Source organism: Euleptes europaea, chromosome 7 (assembly GCF_029931775.1).
Source record: "Euleptes europaea isolate rEulEur1 chromosome 7, rEulEur1.hap1, whole genome shotgun sequence".
Lineage (NCBI taxonomy): Eukaryota > Metazoa > Chordata > Lepidosauria > Squamata > Sphaerodactylidae > Euleptes > Euleptes europaea.
The window spans coordinates 51,511,300-51,525,764 of record NC_079318.1 but is presented as its reverse complement, the minus strand read 5'-3'; the positions used below and the strand labels follow the sequence as shown (position 1 = coordinate 51,525,764).

General features: G+C 43.1%; 1 protein-coding gene across 2 annotated transcripts in view; it reads right to left on the bottom strand.

Moving 5' to 3' along the window:
- Positions 1-2,076: 2,076 nt before the first annotated feature.
- The window catches only part of PTPN14 (protein tyrosine phosphatase non-receptor type 14), a 122,965-nt gene continuing 110,576 nt past the window's right edge, over positions 2,077-14,465 (bottom strand). For both annotated transcript variants that reach the window (XM_056853072.1, XM_056853071.1), the window contains exons 15-19: positions 12,254-12,472; positions 10,042-10,170; positions 7,006-7,237; positions 5,575-5,738; positions 2,077-2,384 (exon numbers count right to left, since the gene is read on the bottom strand). In XM_056853072.1, the coding sequence (XP_056709050.1) occupies positions 2,256-2,384; positions 5,575-5,738; positions 7,006-7,237; positions 10,042-10,170; positions 12,254-12,472 (873 nt within the window). In that variant the 3' untranslated portion in view covers positions 2,077-2,255. The remainder of the gene's footprint in view (positions 2,385-5,574; positions 5,739-7,005; positions 7,238-10,041; positions 10,171-12,253; positions 12,473-14,465) is intronic.

Sequence of the window (14,465 nt, the reverse complement as noted above, 5' to 3'; positions counted from 1 at the left end):
TACACCACGCTGGCTTTACACTCTACATTGCTCTACACAAGACATTTTATTGAATGACAGTGAATTCATATCCCAGTCTTGTAATGCTGAACTTACCAGAAGGAGGGGAAAAATTGTTCAAGATAATGCAACAACCTCTTGCTTCAATGTTAACAGACCTTGTCAAGGTCAAAAGTCTGACGTGACCATGACACTAAAATTTAAAGTGCGTTTTAACGGAAGTCACTTTGAAGTCTATTGCCCATTTTAGGAACAGATTGAAAATAGTTGCTTATTAGACTGGTAACTGTTAGGCTCATAAATGAGCATTGTATTTCTCCCCCCCCCCATTTTGGAAGGCCTGCAATTCTGCCTGCAAGATGTGCACACTGCGACAAAAAACCTTGGCTGCATGGCTTCGACTTTTGCCTCTTAGCATCCATTATGTATGCTTATTAAATAACCTTTTCCCCCCCATGCACTTCCCGGAAAGCCAAGAATATATTCGTTTCAACTGAGATATCATAATAATCAGAACTTGGAGCAGACTGTTCTCCCCCCCCACCTCCATCTTACTCCCTACCTGTCAGGCCAAATGGAGCAATGGGGCTTGACAGCTCTGGGTTCAAACTTAATTCATCATTAGGAAATTATTCAAAAAGCTATAATGAGATAACTAATTTAATACACTTTGCTTCAAGGTTTATTCCTTGGCCAGCTTCCCAGATAGAAAGCGTCTCTGTGCAATTATCACGCAGATGCCACTAAAAGACTTTAAATGGTTGCAGCTAATTTAACAAGAGATATGTTGGCATCGGTAAGGAGGTGCTGGCCTGAAAACAGGAGTTGACTAAAGAATCAGCACAATCTCTAAAAGAACATCAACAAGAGACTCCCCCCCCCCAACATTTTTAATGCTCTCTTCCCCATATCATTTGGGGGAAGGAGGGGATTTGAGCATCTCTCTTTCCTCTAGCAATGTTTACTGTTCATTATGCCCCAAGGCTGCCCTTGGGTAGGAAGGTGCTTTGGCCTAGCTCTACCCCTTAGCTGCATCCCACCCACTGCACAAGCCAAGCCCTCTGCTTCAGCATGGCTGTCTCAAACTGTATACCCCTCCCCAAAGCGGAAACAAACAGCAGATTAACATAAATGCCTAACTTCAGGTGCCATACCTCAGCGGCAGAGCACACGCAGACGTTCTCGGAATCAAGTGCCGGCACTGGGATTTCAAACACCTGAGCTAAGACGGAACTCATCCTGAGACTTGAAATGTTGCTGACAGACGGACGAGAAGGCCCTGGTCTGGAGGCCAATGAGCTGACTGTATGAAGCAGCTTCGTATGTTCATCTGATAAGTCATTGTTAATCAGAAGAACAGACTGCAGGGAATGGAATATGACCTATAAAGATCTAGGGCACAAATTGCTAAGACGTTCTCCTTGCAAGTTCCACAGAATTGAATAGGAGCTGCTGATGTAGTTCAGCTTCCCAGCAGATTGTCGCTTAGAAATGCCTAGACAAACCCTCCCCCCACCTATTTGACATTATATACTATCGAGTTAATAAGATCGGTTTCCTGAAACAGGAGAGCAGGATTCACTGTAATTTGGGGAACAAAGGTTCTTAGGCAGTTCCAGGACCTCCAGATCAGTTTTAAGACTTACCTTGTTACAACAACTGAACGGTGTCGTTGTTGCATATGTGGAGGCATTGTGGGATGCTGAGGATTTGCACTGCAGCTACCTGATGTTCAGATGTAATTCAAGCTTATTCTGTCCCATAACTATAGAAATTTACGTACTTTCAGATTATTTGGATGATATGAAATCTATAGTAGGATCTTCTCTCCTATTTGCATGCCCCGGAAGAAGGATGAAAAACAATGTTGTTCCTTTAATGAGCCACTGCCTCACCTGTCGTATAGTAAGTAACACAAAGGTCAGGAGAACTCCACCATCAGATAGGAACATCTTCCCTCACAGTCATGTTACAATGCAGATCAGTCATTTCAAATGTGGTTCAATTCCAAAGTTATCATGTTTCACAATTTTTTTTAAAAAAAATCCACACATCAATTCAAGACAATGAAAAAACAATAAATTATCTCATATAAAATAATCTTGGGAAGGACACGGACTCCTTACAAGTGAGGCAATTTTGGGAGCGCCACACAATACTGAAAGACATGGTTATCGTCGGAGAAGAGATTTGAAAAGCCACAAGGTTGCAGGCGCGATGAGCGAAGAGAGCAGGAACAGTCTCTTCAGAGGATGCTAAATAAGCCTCGAGTTCTGTAGGAACAGGATGAGCACTTGATAGACAAATTTGTACTGAGCAATGGTTTGGATCATGAACATTCTCTGTTCCCTCAGGCACTGCAGCATCATTGGCACATCCACCTTCTGCAAAATTGAAGAGAAAATCCACCTCAACATTTTGCATATGGCAACTATAGTTAATGGCAACAACATGGGGAGGGGGAATGCCACAGATCGCTGCTACTTTTCCATTTGGTTTGTATCTCCATCTGCAACACATCAAGAACCTGTATGGTCTGTAAGAAGGGAACTTCTAGAAGCAAGAATAGGAGAAAATGCTGAATCAGTACACCCGGCATCTGCGAGCCTCACGGGGGCCGTACTAATTCCAATGCTGAACACTGCTAAGCTAAACGAATTTAAAAAAAAAATCAGCATGAGGGATGGCGGACGTTGGCAAGCGCAACACCCAGCACCAAGTCCTAGGCTCGCTGCCGTCTCTTGTCCGAGGCACCATTTCACTCGCTTCCTGTTCAGCGCTGCAGCTACTGAGGAAAGGTACAGTCTAGACACACACCCAGAAAGTTATCCTGGGCTATTTGCCTGTTAAAAACAGGAAGCGTTTTATCCCTGAGTTCAGCGACTTACTATTTGTGCAGCGGCTGCGTTAACTCAATGGGGGCCAACCGGGGTGGAGTGGGGGGCAAAGGCACCACAAATCCAAAGTTTCACTCCAGTTTCTGATCAACCCCCCCCCTCCAATTTGCTGCACCTCAGCAAGTCCAGGGGGCAGCAACGTTTTTGGGCATGGGACATCAGGCTCCAGATCCCACCCCACCCCGAAAAACCATTGCTGGGCCCAGAGCAAAATTTCCTCAGCAGGAAATCAGCTGGGGTGTCGGCTTCCACTGATTGCAAGTAGCCTGTTCCTGCAAATACACCTGAACAGGTTGTGAATCATCCATTGATTAATTGGCTGCCCACTAGCAAAAGGGAAGTATGCCCATTCAGCAAGTGTTCGAGCACCCCTACTCAAAAACTGATAATGAAGGCTTAGGAAATTATATAAAAAAATACATTTTAGGATTCATATGACCAGATGTTTCCCCAACAAGCTATAATTTTTACAGGCACTAATAGTGTGAAGTGAAAAGTTTTCTAAACGTGTCCACATACAATGTAAACTGACTTTGTAACTGGCCCACTTTGGACAATATGTAAAAATCTAGTTTGCTGAAATCATGGTGATAGGCAACTCAATCACTCTCAGGACAATCTTAAAACAAGAGAGCAGCATCTGACTTCTATTCCTTGTTGAGAGAGAAAAAAACACAGGAAGGAATTCAAAGACAATGCCATATAAAAGCACAGAAACCTGCCACCAAAACAATGTAATTATTTAAGTTATGGGGATGTGAATCAGTAGCTATCAAAACAGGTATGTGAATGAGGTTATGTGAAACAGAGAAGCTTTTTATATGAGGAAAGATTAGGGTAATCTGCAAATACACAGTAGCCATTAAAACATTTATCATCTTTATTTTAAAAAAGAGAATGGTAAAATGAAAAATCTGATTTTCACAGGGCAAAATGCCAGTTTTTATTTCAGATTATAATCTGGTCCATCTGACAGTGGTGGAGAATTGCTTGCTCTGGGTCAATGGTCTTGGTTCACTCACGAGGTCATTTATACCTCTCTATTCACCAACCAAGTTTTCTACCCCTTTAATGTAGCTCTGATCTATTAACATGCTCCTCACAGCATCGATTCTCTCTCAACGTAGCCTCCGTCACTGCCATCACCTTGACTGGAAGAGTCACATGCTGGGGGGGCATTTACTTGGCCACTGTGTGCAACAGGACTTCAAAAAAAATTCAGGAAAAAACCCTCTCAAATCTGAATTCTGAAACTGTATTAGGTACCCAAATAATCCAGAATACCAGCATGGAAACAGATCCAAAACCTGAATTATAACTCCCCCCCCCAAGCGCATCGCCCTACCCCCTGATGGCAGAGCCCATCGAGGCACTGTTTTTTGACCCAGTCCTATTTCAAACATGTGCCAATAAGCATGCAAACTTTTTCTTCTACACTTCATTATACTCCTGTACTATCCCAAAGAATGTTGCCATGTGGAATCTGATCATTAGCTCATGACCTAATTGCCTTACTAGGCCAGTCAGAACATGGTCCTGGTCTGAACAGGAAAAAAAATGCAGGCCAGTTTAGACTCGTACAGCCTAGCCCAAATCTTAATAGCTGAGCATCTGACAGAGGTTTGGGATATCCTTTTCTACTTGGTGGAAAAACAATCAGTTACTACAACCACACACACATACACACCCATGTCAGACTTTTGTGCCTTTTAGAGAACTGGGACACATTTTTTGCATCTCATAGTATCATTCCTTATTTCCATTTTGTCTTGTAAAAATCTTGCTAATCCATCTCCAACTGCCTTGATTCATCCCTTAATTCCACAAAAGAAGCACCTTTCTCTTTAGGGGGAGGAAAAAAACCCTTGTGCAACCCTAGCAAATCCCATTGAACACAACGAGACAGCTCCCCTTAGAATCAAGGCATAAAATCTATGGCTTGGATCCACAGGATGATTTTTACATATGTTAAGGGAGCATTTTGGGGGGTTCCCAGTCCCTCAGGACATTTCAGGGGCACTTTGGGCTGCAGCAGCAGGGGGGAAGTCACACTCCACAGAGAAAAAGATGGTCTGTCCGCAGAATCATTCAGGTGGACCCAAGCCTATGTAAAGGCAGATTTCATACACATTTGAGTGATAAATTCAATAGTTGATGGAAATTTGTAAAGTGGAATATAGATTTAAAAGATTGTGGTTAAGACATCTGCTGAACCATTGCACGTTTTATTATTATTATCTAGAGGATATAGTAGGAAAGAAAATGTATGATTAGTTTTGCATTTGTTAACAGCTGCTAAAATAGTGATATAATTTCATATGGAAAAGTATGTTGCCCACCCTTTGCTTACATTAACAAAGCAAACAAAATGCACTAAGGTAATCCATATTCTTCACAGACACATTCCCAAAAACTGGATTTTTGCTCCTTTTATCAATTTGGCCAATTTGCAGCGATTTTCTCGTTTTACTTCGCTTATTTCTCTATTGCTAAGCATTCAAAATGGGGGGGGGGGAAGGAAGCGCCATGTGAGGACAGTCAAGGCCCTATCCCATCGCCTGGAAAGGCTACACAGCCCATTTCTGACTCCTCAGATTTCACCACACATGCTCTGAGCTGACCTTTGCTGCAGGGCTTGCCCCGGAAAGAACTCCTGATGGAAGATGTGTTTGCTTACCTCGTTGTGCTCCAAACAGCTAATCATGAGTTCCGTCAAAATAACTACCCCTGTCCTCCCCACGCCAGCACTGCAGTGCACCACAATGGGAGGGTTGCGATTGTTGCTGCTGTCCAGAACACTGTTGGTATGGCGGCGCACGGACTGGATCTCTTCCAAATAGGCTGCAAGGGAGGGGAAAACGAAAATTACAGTCCCAGACCCTTCATATAAAAGATGATGAATCTATGGAGAAGCACGTTTCCTTTCAAATTATCATAATTTACATTTCTTATAAGACACTAATTATTTGGCCTCTGGACAGCAAACAGCACTGAATCCAGCAAGTACCAGCAGGGTGTCAATTACTCCTTGGAACTTTGGTCCTTTAATTTAAACAGTTCTTTAAAACACATACATATCTTCTCCCCCCCCCCCCCCCCACTCCCTGCAAATCCCCAGGTCCCTTAAGCAGATGACTGTAGACATTACTTACAGCTATTCCTGCTATTAACAGGCTGGGATCACAACAGCAGCAAGGTCCCCTTGAAACAAATGCCTGTCAGCGCCAGTATCTAACGGAAAGGGAGCATCCATCTGGTCCTTCCCTTCCCTTGCAGAAGGAATCAGAATTTCAAACATATCTCTAACTACGCTGCACTAGCAAGAGTTAGGGCTGTTTTCAGCAAGAATGGTGCGGGGTAAAAAAGCGTGCCCATGTCCGCTGTCATGTGTGAAAAAAGACCATTTATTTTGTCACAATTATGTGTGCTTGGAAGCTACAGTGTAATAAAACAAAACAGATGCTTGCACAATTGTTCACACATGATGGCGTATACATCTAGGCAAGAAATAGTTTTCTGACAGGGCCACGAAGTAGCCTACTGCAAGTTCGGTTGCCGTATACTCCCACTTCTTTCACCCTGCCACATCCTCCAGGCCTACATGTTGGAAGCCAGGGCTGTGCCTCTCAGAAGACCAGATCTGGCCCAGGGGCTTCCAGCCTGATTATTGTCAGTGACTGGAGAAAAGCTGAAGTGATGGGCTACATCAGGGGTGTCGAACTCAATTGTTACAAAGGCCGGATATGACATAAATGTCACTTGGTCAAGCCAGGCCATGCCTCACCAGCCCAGACTGAAAATGGGTGGTGGTGGAGGCTGCCTTGACTGGCTTGCAGGCTGGATAAGAGCTCTCAAGAGGCCGGATCTGGCCAGCAGGCCTTATATTTGACACCCCTGCCCTAGGATTACCATGGAGACTAAAGGCATTAAACAAAACGCTGGCAAAGGCTAGAGGTGATAATGCAAAAATGTTGTCAATGCCATCAAAAAAAACCATCCGTTATGCAAGTTTCTCATTGTAAACCATTCTGATAAATACTTATTCCCCCCCCCCCCCCAAAAAAGTAGCGGGAATCACACTTTCGCATAATATGGAAAAAAAACTTACAGAGAAAGCCTTGTTCTTCTGGACAGCCATGATCTGGCCAGTCAGTGTACTGCAAATGCCATACTGTTTTTTCCTGCCCCAACAAAAGGTGCTTGACCTTCAGACCTGTCGTGGCGTAGCAACCAGAATCGGTGCGGAATTTGGTGGTCACCTTGAACTTCCCATACGTGGCTGAGCTGTGCTTGGAGCCCAACTTTGGCCAGTAACGGTGGCTCTTGGCTCTTCCTCTTTCCTATTCCGTAACGAGAGAAGCAGGAGCAAAATTAGTGCGGCTTGGCTCTTATTGGCCCCAGCTCCAATAGTCACAGAGAATAATTAACAGTTTGCCACTGCAAATCAGATACCCCCTCTTGTTCTCTGATCCAGTACAAAAATGGGCCCTGTAGAATTAATAACGTTCACAATATTCAATTGTTCAATGAAAGGATTGTACCTTAGGTACTTATATAAAGAATATTGTATACATCAAGGATGGTCAATTTTCCTGTTCTCAGAGGTCAAGGATTAGAATTATATGAGCGGCTGCATGAATGGCTCCCCTTACATCCTGAATACATTTTTTCTATCCCTTGCAAGTCTTGATTAAAATTTGGTAAGATCACCAAGGGCCAGATAAAATGACTTCAAGGCTCAAATTTGCCCTGTTGACAACCAGCTGGCCACCTCTGGAATACAGAATGCTGCAAAACACCATTACAGGTGGAGAATCAGGAGGTACAAATTGAGCTTCTCCAAAAAATTCACAACCACAGCCTGCTCCTTCAGCCACTTAAAACCCGAAACACGGCTTCAGAAGGAAGGTCTTTTATTTTGTCACTTGGTGTCTTTATGAAGAGATCTGCTCCCAATGTGGATGGAAAGATCTGGAGGTACACATATGGAATATTGGGAATTAACAGACTGCTTTAAAACTTCCTTCAGTTTTATGATTTTATGCATGTGGGCTGACTACAAAAATACTGTCAAAAAAGAATGCCCTGGTTCTCCAGACAATTTTCTTAAAAAGTGTATGGCTAGAGTATTACGGCATGGGGGCATTTAGTTGAGAGAAAACAAAACAACTGTTTTGTTTGTGATTGCTATTCAGCCAGCCACCCAAGGGCATCATTCTGTACTCTCCCAGAAAGCTGGCCAAGAGGGGACGATACTGCATGGCTGTTCCCACTCAAATGGAGAACATCTTCCTTGCTTCATGGCAAGCTAGGGTGCAGAGTTGTTCTAGAACTGCCCTTTTATCATACAGCATGCCTTCCCATTACTGTGTGTGTGTGGGGTGGGGTGGGGGGGAAGCCCACCATCTCGGGACAGCAAAGATTCCCTGCTGCATCTATGTTCACAATGAATAACAGCCTTATTATAAATGCATGTGTATAGTCATAGTTCAGACCATGAGACAGCCCAAGTCTCTGCCCTTTTTTTAGGCAGAGGCTCCCGCCCCGGTCAGATTATTCTGTAATTGTGCATTAAGTGGACTCTTGCTCCCCCTTCTGAACAGCTGACACTGGTAAATGTTTAAAATGGGAAAGATCAGGCCATGCCACTAAAAAAGAAGAGGCTGTGCCTTGGTGGCTGTAAAGGCAGCAGAGCTCTGGACTGGATAGAGGGCTGGTTTTACAGCACAACATACAGTTCTGGGATCAGAAAAGAAGCAACTGTGATGCTTGGCAAGAGAATTAAGAGAGATTTTTTAAAAAATGGACACTTTTACAGGAACAACAGCTCCTGGTCTCTTGCAGCTGATAAGGATGCTAGTGTGCAGAGGTGGCCTTGGATGAGTTACGAATGCCATTCTTTGCAAACAAGAGCAGCTTGGCTTTCTCAGATGTCACTGGAATTATCTTTGCTTTGTTTGGCATGCTGCAATCTTCTAATGCAGCTAAACATCCATTATTACATTATGCGGCCAGCTGAATGCCAAAATGTTACAAATGTGGTTGTAACTCTTTAGTCCGCCTAGGCTGAAGTTCAAAAGGAACTTAGGGGCAATTTTTTTTTCAAAAACAGTAAATAAAAATAACAAAGGCCACAAGTAGATTATTACAGAGGGGGGCTTCCTATATCACAAAAACAACCCCTTTAGCCTCCACTATGAAGGACAAGCTCATATAAACAGTGAGAACCAGGCTGCAGGGCGCCTGGGGCATGAGGAGAGATGGGGAAGAGGTAGTCAGAAGGCAGAACCAGCATCCTCCTTCACCTCCCGTTCCTTGTCCCAGGATTTTGTACAAACCTACGCCATTACTCAGATGCAGCGGAATAAGCCAGAGGAAGCTAGGATAACCCTTGCAAGCCTTCCCATGCCTTCTAACTGGCCACTGTTAGTTACCTACAACCAAAAAAGAGCACCGAACGAGTATGGACACTGGTCTGTCCAAGCATGGAAATCAGCGTGTGCTTCTAAAAGACACTCAGGATGGGGCTTGAGGGAAGAAAGAGAAGGCACTCTGTTCGCCATATTGGTTGGAATGGAAGCAGGGCCATCAAGAATGGTGGACAAAATTCTAGAGACACCATTATTGCTCGGAAAAATACTGTTCTGTGTGCTACAAATTCAGCAACTATGCTGAAGGAACAGTCGTGGTGGTAAAGTGTGGGCAACATCTCTTGGCTTGTACTACATCATATGGTTATTGTGAGGGGGAAATGGTAGACAGTGTGTATGGTGCCCAGTGGCCTTCGGAGAAAAGGCAGGGTAGAAAATATGTATGTGTTGGGGGTAAAGTGTTTGGCGCATACAGAAAGAAACAATTATTATTACCCTAATCATGATAACAGGGAGCCATGTGATATTGGGGTTGGATCATGGTGACAGTAGAAGGGCCGCAGATAGAATCTTTGACTGGGGGACTATGGTAACACTTGGCAGCCTGACTGAGAGAGTGGGTTAACCAACATACATAGAGAGAAAGGGGTATGTGTGGGGGAGAGAAGATCATACCCCTCAAAACTAATCCTTTCAGGGAAGCTACCTTCTCAGTCTGATAATTATTTTATAGAAGCCCCACTTTACAGAACCCCCCCTATGATTTCACATACCTCCTCTGCTGTCACCATGGCAATCACATTCACTCCTTCTTGCCACACCATTTGCCAGAAATCGTGGCAGGTGTGTGGCAAAGGTCCTTGTGTGGCGATATAGTGCCACTCTTCCCCACCTACTGTAACCTGGGGGGGAGGGGAAATGAGAGAAAGGCGGACTGCATTAAGTTAATTGTAGAACAGAACATCTAAATCTATTTGAGGATTAACTCCTGTTGAATCACCAAGTACTAACAACATCTGGGTTCTCAATGTCAATGCCAAAACCTATCTTGATCAGCTCAGTCATGTAGCCTGTTATGCAGCAGGCTGGGAAATACATCAGCAAACCCCCGAAACTGTTTCTAGAGCCCCAAATCAGGTTAACATGTGGGATAGATGGGGAACCGTCATTGTATGCCCTGTGTAAGTTTATTTCAGTAAGATATAAAGCCATTTCATCGTACCATAATGTACAAATATTTTTGTTGGTTTGAGTGAGTTCCAGTTGAAGGAACCCTGTATTTTAGCAGATTTTTTAAAAAGGAAAAGGTTATGAATTGGGAAAGGGGGAATGTATGCGGTAAGGAGTATTCACACTGAAAATTAATATATTTTTTTACTATATTCAGACAGAATGTGTATATATCTTAACAGCCTGGACAAAAAAAAATTAAAATGCTGACAACCCCAAAGACTTCAAACTTAGTAGCAATGTGGGAGTCCAGTTTGAGATCTTATCAGGATGATATGGGAGTTTCTTTGCCTGCTCAATCCTAGCCCAACTGCTCAGCTTCCTGGCACAAGGCAGAAACAAAACCCCATAAATAGTCTAGAGGGAGTGCATTGCCTGGAATGCAACTGCATTCTACTGCCCTGACGGCAGGATATTAAAAATTGATAACTGGGTGAAAACCACTTGCTGTGTGACTGAGGTAAAATTTGCAGATGCAATTTCACCTTCTGAGCAAAAGAACATCTGCTTGGCTTCTGTAACAACCACTTGGAGTGAGAGAAGAAAAGTACTGGCAGGAAACAGAGTTGTATACTAAAAAACATTAGCACATGTCGCTACATGCACCACAGAACAATGCGCATATGTCCAGTGCTGACACACAAGATGAAATATGGACTCTTAAAACTGGCTGGGGAAAATTCTTTCTTGGACCACGCCACCTCATGGGACAAAATTTATGCTTTTAGAAATGATCTCTCCTCCCACAAACGGATGAAAAAATTAAATTCAGTAATCAGTCATCCGAGCTGCAACTGATAGTGCCAAAAAACCACAGTATCTGCTACCCACCAGGTCCTTTGGCAGAAATCTGACAGGATTCTGGTTTAGAAAGGTGTTTTGACTCAGCAAGGTTTAGCACAGTAAATTATGACCCAAACTGCATTTGGAATGTAAGTAGTAAAATATGCTTATAATTTAAACTGTTTTGACCAGCAACTAAATATATCATAAAAGCAGACAAGTTCAAATTCTATTACAATAATGCAGTTCATACAGCAAACTCTGTTTTGTTTTCTTTCAAAGGTTCATTTCATCTAGGTATACATGTACTACCCAGAAAGTAAAGAATGTTTAGTTTGTATTGAATAAACTCCCCCCAATATTCAGCTTTTCAAATTAAGGGTGAAGAATGAGATAGTGTATGATGCTGGGCCAACACAAATTTGGGCTCCAACTCCCAAGTAAGAATCTAGATGCCCATTCCACAAGCATTTTACCTAAAAAATGGTTGAGCATGGCTAACACTGGGACAGAATGAACCCCCAGTGGGCAGATTCTAGGCCTGTTCTCAAAATAGCTGCACTATATGGATGGCCTTTTAGCACATGTTTGGAATGGATTAAGCCATTCCCTTTAGATTCTGTAACTCACCCTGAAGTTTTCCCTACCATGAACTCAGAGTGCCCTCAGGCACTGATAATCTTTCTTCATCTGTAAAATGAGAAAATAAATGAGTCACCCCAGTAGGAGTTAATGTGAGAATGAACAAGGGAAAGGAGTAGAAAGCATTTTGCATATAAAAGCAATAATCCTACACAGATTATTCCTCCTATTGTACCTAAAAATAACAGAGGCCAAATGGACATAACTGTCAAATGATTTTCCCATTAAATTCACATTGAGTACAGATCCGAACTTTGGTTTTGTGGATATGGATAGCGGACTGGAACCAGGGAGACTTTCAACTACAGTGGTTACTTTCCCAGCCTTTACCTTTATGTGGGAGGCATTGATGTAGCCAGTATTGTTTTCTTTGGTTGGGACCAACTCCACTCGGTTCTCCTCATATGGAATGACTTCCCTCACACGGTTACGCTCTGCGTTCTCTGGAAGCATTGCTGTAGTAAAGCTCCCATCTGCCTTCTTCTTTGTAATCTGCTCATATTCAGTGAATACCATTCCCTCCTCCAGTTTTCTCCTCAGGATTTTGCACTATTATGTTCAACCCCCCAAAAGAAGAGAAAGATATTGTAACTCAAGGCTAACTTCACATAGTTGCTATATATCACTGTCTTCCAATAAAGGCAGAAATCTATGTACTACATGTAGTTGGAAGCAAAAAAAAAAATACCGTTGAAATCTGCTAAATATTACATAGAATCCCCACAAAATCTTCTGACTTTACACTTGATCTATTCTATTAATCATCAGAAAAGATTCCTCTACTGTTTAAGGATCAATAATTACTATTATTACTATCTTGTTAGAATTCAACTTCAGTTTGAACTTGCAGCCAGTCCAATCCTGGCCACTAGGTAGTGGCTTAGGTGGGAAAACATAATGACATTGGCTGAGAGTTGAAATAAAATCTACAGGGTTGTATTGCCTCTCCTGGTCTCCAGAGGCCCATTATCCCCAACAGTCTCCGTTCCATGACCAGGCTGGAAGCCTAACTACAGCAAATCAAGAACACCTGCTTTATCCAGAAATGCCCGTTCTTGTGAAGCAACCATGTATTTAAACAATTTTTCACCCAAAGGGGAGACATTGATTTAAAAACAAAACAAAACCCTGTAGGGCTGTCACTGCTTAAAAGATGGCTTTTCCAAGGTGTGTGTGTGTGGGGGGGGTTGATTACCATTTCCTTTAATATTCCTCTCCTGGGTGATGACTGACAGCATCAAAGCCCCAAGGTCTTCTGTAGTTGGTGAGCTTTCACCAAGCAAGACCCAAGGCCAGTATGTACATGGTAGGAGAACATACCACAAAGCAAAGGACAAATGTGCTTGTGTACAGAAGCTTTTTGTAAATTGCGGCTGATTCATGTCAAGACGCAACACATTAAGTAGAGTGAGGTCATGTAAATACAGTATGTCATGGCAGATTCATTCCATTCGCTTGAACATACTTTTGTAGAAGTGATTATTTCCAGGTCAGCAGAAAGTAATATTGTCGTAACTGAGGGCACAGCTAGCCATTCCCCAGGGTTTGAGTAGGGGAAGCTGCCACCATTTTGGAGCTAAATGTGGGCTGTTCAAAAAATGATGAAAGGGCCCAATCTTGATCGGACCTACAACATGGAGGGATCAGTTGCTCTTCCTTTCCCCCAATGCCTTTTCAAGTTCCAAAACAGCTGCGTGTGTGTGTGTTTCAGCACTTGAAAAGATGGGGGGGGGCTAGAGCACCTGGTCCCCCTAAGCTGCCCTCATGGCATTTTTACATGGCCTACATTCAGCTCTAAAATGGTGGTGCCATCCCAGAGGATGCTGTGATATCTAGTCATGTCCTGAGCTACATATGCTTGATCCCGAAGGTTACCCTGGTTAATCCAAGTGCATTGTGTTGACAGTCTGTGGAATGACATTTTTCCAACAGCCCATAACCGCGACAGTGGCGTTATTTCCATAGCATCCATAATCATGTGAGAACTTTTGATCACGGAAGCGCCCTTTCCATACAACTCTAAAGCTAAACAGTTAATAATGTGGGCTAGCTGTGCACTTCAAAAAACTACAGCTTTAATTCCATATCAGAAAGTCGCAAAGGATATGATTTCATCTTGGACTGTACATTAGCAGTGACAGGGTCAAATGGTACCAGGGTGCTGACTTGTCCAGTTGTTTGGGATACTTTTTAGTTTATCCACTTTGAAGATGAGGACATGATGCTTCAAGGTTTGAGGCTTACCACCTTCTTCTATGATCATTTCCCTTCCAGGCTATTTAAATCCACTGGGGAGAGGACTGGCTGACTAGGTCTGAGCAGCAGTTAATCCCTTCTTGAGAGGGGGTAGTCGCCCTCACCTTGAAACAGACTGGGTCCTACCCTGAACCCAGGAGATCTCAATAACTATTCACTAGTTTAAATGTTCCATTCTTGAGCGAGGTGATTGAACAGATGGTGGCTAAACAACTTCAGGCTTTCTTGGATGAAGCAAAATGTTTAGGTCCTTTCCAATCTGGTTTCAGGCCTGGTTGGGGGACTG